The sequence below is a fragment of the Elephantulus edwardii genome, unplaced genomic scaffold, assembly GCF_000299155.1.
Source record: "Elephantulus edwardii isolate Elephantulus edwardi_28Jun2011 unplaced genomic scaffold, EleEdw1.0 scaffold00348, whole genome shotgun sequence".
NCBI lineage: Eukaryota > Metazoa > Chordata > Mammalia > Macroscelidea > Macroscelididae > Elephantulus > Elephantulus edwardii.
This window is the reverse complement of record NW_006400098.1, coordinates 1520991-1524898: the sequence shown is the minus strand read 5'-3', so window position 1 is coordinate 1524898 and position 3908 is coordinate 1520991. Positions and strand designations below refer to the sequence as shown.

General features: G+C 53.3%; 1 protein-coding gene across 1 annotated transcript in view; it reads right to left on the bottom strand.

Annotated features, from left to right (window-relative positions):
• The window catches only part of EPS8L1 (EPS8-like 1), an 11660-nt gene extending 9239 nt beyond the window's left edge, over positions 1 to 2421 (bottom strand). The window contains exons 1-2 of the mRNA XM_006901878.1: positions 2405 to 2421; positions 287 to 327 (exon numbers count right to left, since the gene is read on the bottom strand). Of these exons, the coding sequence (XP_006901940.1) occupies positions 287 to 327; positions 2405 to 2421 (58 nt within the window). The remainder of the gene's footprint in view (positions 1 to 286; positions 328 to 2404) is intronic.
• Between the last annotated feature and the right edge of the window lie 1487 nt (positions 2422 to 3908).

Genomic DNA, 3908 nt, shown 5'->3' with positions numbered 1-3908 from the left:
ACCCCCAGCCCCTCCTCCCTCACACCTGGGAGTCCTGACCCCCAGCCCCTCCTCTCTCACACCTGGGAGTCCTCACTCCCAGTTTCTACTCCCTCACACCTGGGAGTCCTCACCCCCAACCCCTTCTCCTTCAGACTAGAAGTCTTGACCCCTAGTTTCTCCTCCTTCAGACTAGAAGTCCTGATTCCCAGGTTTTCCTGATGCCCAGCCCTTACTCCCTCAGACTAGAAGTCCTGACCCCCAGCCCCTTCTCTTCAGAGCTGAGAGTCTGAGCCCTCAAACTTACCATAGATAGACTTGGCGCTTGGTTTTGGGGCAGCTTCTGGGCTGGTGAAAGAAAGGAAAAATGAAAAAGACAGTAAGAATTATGAAAGGTTTTACACCCACCTGAGGTAAGACTTTAATGTGTGGGCAATAGGAAGCCATTGAGGGTTTTCAACAAGAAAGAGGTGAAAGGCCAGAGCTGATTTTTAAAAAATTTATTATTATTCTTTTTTTATGTGTGTACCATCAAATCAGATCTGACTGGTACGGGAGGGAGGCAATTGTTCCTCCGGCTTCAGCAGAGCATCTGGTGGATTTGAACTGTGCACCTCTGAGATTGCAGTGCAGCTTCTTGCCACTAGGCCACCAGAGCTCGTCAGAGCTGAATTTTAAGACAGAGAAGGTAGTGGTACTGGGTGATGGTGGGAGCAAGGTGTCTACTGTGAGAGAGACCTGAATTCTAATCCGCTGCCTGCCTGCCTTGTTGTAAGACTCTGGGTAAAGAGATTATACGTCTCCTGCCTCAGTTTCTTTCTCTGTAAAATAGGTTGGTCCGATAGCCTCTGCTGGTAGCATCTATAGCAATCAACACCCAGGAAGCAGTAGTCAAGAAATAAAACATGCTGAGGCAGTCTTAGAGGTGACTCCCAGATCTGTGTAATAAAGTGCATTTCTGGGGGAAAAAAAAGAAATGAAACATGCTGGGAACTATAAGAAAGGTTCCAGAGCAAGAATGTCACTTTGAGGACTAAGGTGTGTCTGACTCAAGCCATGGTATTTCCCATTGCTTCACATGCATGGGAAATCTGCACTGATAAGGAAGACCAGAGAACTGATGCCTTTGAATTGTGGTGTAGAAAAACAAACAAATCTATCTTGGAAAAAAACACAGCCAGAACACTCCTTGGAAGTGGGGATGGTGAGACCTCAGCTCACATATTTTGAAGATATAATCAGGAGTGGCCAATCCCAGGAGAAAAATATCAAGCTTGGTAAGATAAGATAGAAGGTCCAGAGAAACAGGAAGGTCCCCAGGCTGGTGGAGTGACACAAGGGCTGCAATATCAGGTGTGGGCCCAGCGGAGATGGTGAGGATGGAGCTCTGTGGCGGCTTTGTGTTGTTGTCCGTAGGGTCACTAGGAGTCCTTGCAGACCTGATAACACCCAGCAACAGTGGCGGCAGTGCGGCTTCTGGGTTGTTGGGAGGATTCCCTGAGCTAATTCAGATCAGGTGCCTTGCCACCCCAGAAACTGTTACTATATCATTATTATGATGCAAAAGACTTAGCACACAGAAGTTGCTCAATAAATGGAAACTGTTTCAATAGCACTCATGTTTGTGCAGATGGGAGAATTATCGCCTTCTCCTCTCATCTGTGTGGACCAGGCTCTCTGCAGCCAAATCCTTCTCCATCCCCTTCAATGTCCCTGCCTCCAAGAGGCACCTTGGGGTCCCCATTTCTGACCCCAGAACTCAGGTGGGGGTGAGGTGGACACTGAGAAACCCTTTCAGCAGTCACATCCTTGCTCTTTTTTCCTGTTGGTCAAGTCTTCCTATACTTTGATTACCTCTTGAGCTGGGGCGCTCACTACCTCCAAGGCACTGATTGTCACACATGAGCCGGAAGTTCCAACAATGAGTCCAGGCACAGTGGCGGCTATGAAGGTGGTCCAGGATGGGTCATGGGTTCCTGAGAGTCAGAGCTGACTACAGTTCCTGACAGCCACCACTTGCTGCTTCCTGGTCATTCCAGGAGCCTTAAGCCTTCATTTTCAACAGCCCTGCTTTGCCGAGAAAAGGTCAATATTTAAGGAGAAGATAACACCCCCAGCAGCCGTCCTTGTTTGCCTTGAACTGGTTTGCCGGCTGGTGGTGACTCCGTGGAGTCCTGTACACATGCCCTTGTCCCACTGAGCAATCCCAGTCTCCCCACTGTTTCACAGAGAAAGAGATGGGATGAGGCTTGAAGTGGAGTCAGGGTTCATGATCACAGAGGGTTAGAGCCCCAAGCCAGAGCTCTCCTCCTGGTGGGAGCTCCTGACCCTGGCTGGGCAGAGAGGGCAGAGGGCAGGCTTCTGCTGAGGCATCCTGGGAAATGCCACTGCAGGAGGGGGCAGGGGGGGTCAGGGGGACACTTACCCAGTGGTGGTGCTCATGGTGCTGGGAATGGACAGTTTCTGTCCTCCTGGAGGTGTCTGGGGACCAGCAAGGAAAGGAGGGCTCAAAGAGAGCCAACCCTTCCTCTTTCTGATCTGGACCCCACCCCCAGTTTCTTCTCCCTCAGACCCGAGTCCTGATCCCCAGCCCTCCTCCCTAAACTTGGAGTTCTGACCTTTAGCCCTCTTCCCTCAAATCCAGGAGTCCCGACCCTCACCCCTCCTCCCTCAGATGGGGAGTCCTGACCCCTGACCCCCTTCATCGAATCCAGAGTTCTGACCTTCAGCTCTCCCACCTCAGAACCAGGAGTCTGGACCCCCACCCCTCCTCCCTCAGACCCAGGAGTCCTGACCCCTCAGCCCCACCTCCTTCAGACTGGGAGTCTGGTACCCCACCCCATCTCTCCTCCCTCAGGCCTAGGAGTCGGAGGGGGGCCCTCTGCCACATTTCTCCCTGACTTCGGAATCTGGTCCTGGGCCTCTGCCTCCTCTCCAGCACTCAGCCCAGAGTCTGACCTCCTGTTCACCTGCCCCAGCTTCTGGTCCTGCTTACCTGCCCCTGCTCACCTGTCCCAGCTCCCCTGCCCCTACTCACCTGTCCCAGCTCTCCTGCCTCTGCTCACCTGTCCCAACTCCCCTGCCACAGCTCCCCTGCCCCAGCTCTCCTGCCTCTGCTTACCTGTCCCAACTCCCCTGCCACAGCTCCCCTGCCCCAGCTCCTCTCCCACAGCTCACCTGTCCCAGCTCTCCTGCCCCTCCTCTCCTGCCCGTTCCGCACTGGCTCTGGCTCTGTCAGAAGACAGCTCTCTCGGTGCTCCCAGCCCAGCGCGGCCCCTCCTTCTCCCGCCCAGGCTGACCCGCCTCCGCATACCTGAGCGCCCAACCTGGCCCCGCCCGCTGCCGCCTGGGGTGGGTGGGGCCGCCTCCGTCGTCCCAGCGACGTCCCAGCGATTCCACGGTGACAACTGTAATTTGGTGTCACCCTCGTGCCTCGCTCTTTCCATACCTTGCGAGTTCTCCCGTCAGGTAAGCCAAGGAGGAGGTCTGGTTTTCAGGGGACTGAGGAGGAAGCTGAAACTTAGAGACTTTAAGCTCCGGGTTCACAGTCACAATGTCTGTTTAGGGGCCGTGCTGTTTCCAGGACCCGAGCCCCGCCCCACCTCTGCAGACGGCCCTGTCCACCTCACCAGCTTCCAATGCGCTCAAACCCCACCTTTCCTTTCCTCTGCCTCCGGGGAACTCCCCTAAAACGGAAGCACGGATTTGCTACTTAGCGACAGATTAGATCTTGCTAAAGAGCAAGGATGTCAATCTAAAGACTAAGGTGTGCCTGATCCAAACCATGGTCTTTTTAAAATTACTTCTTAGGCATCTGAAAGTTGAATAACACCTGATGCTCTGCTGGAGAAGGAGGGGGCAATCTCCTCCTGTACCAGTCAGATCTGATTTGATGGTACACGTAAAAATAATACAATAAAAATTTAAAA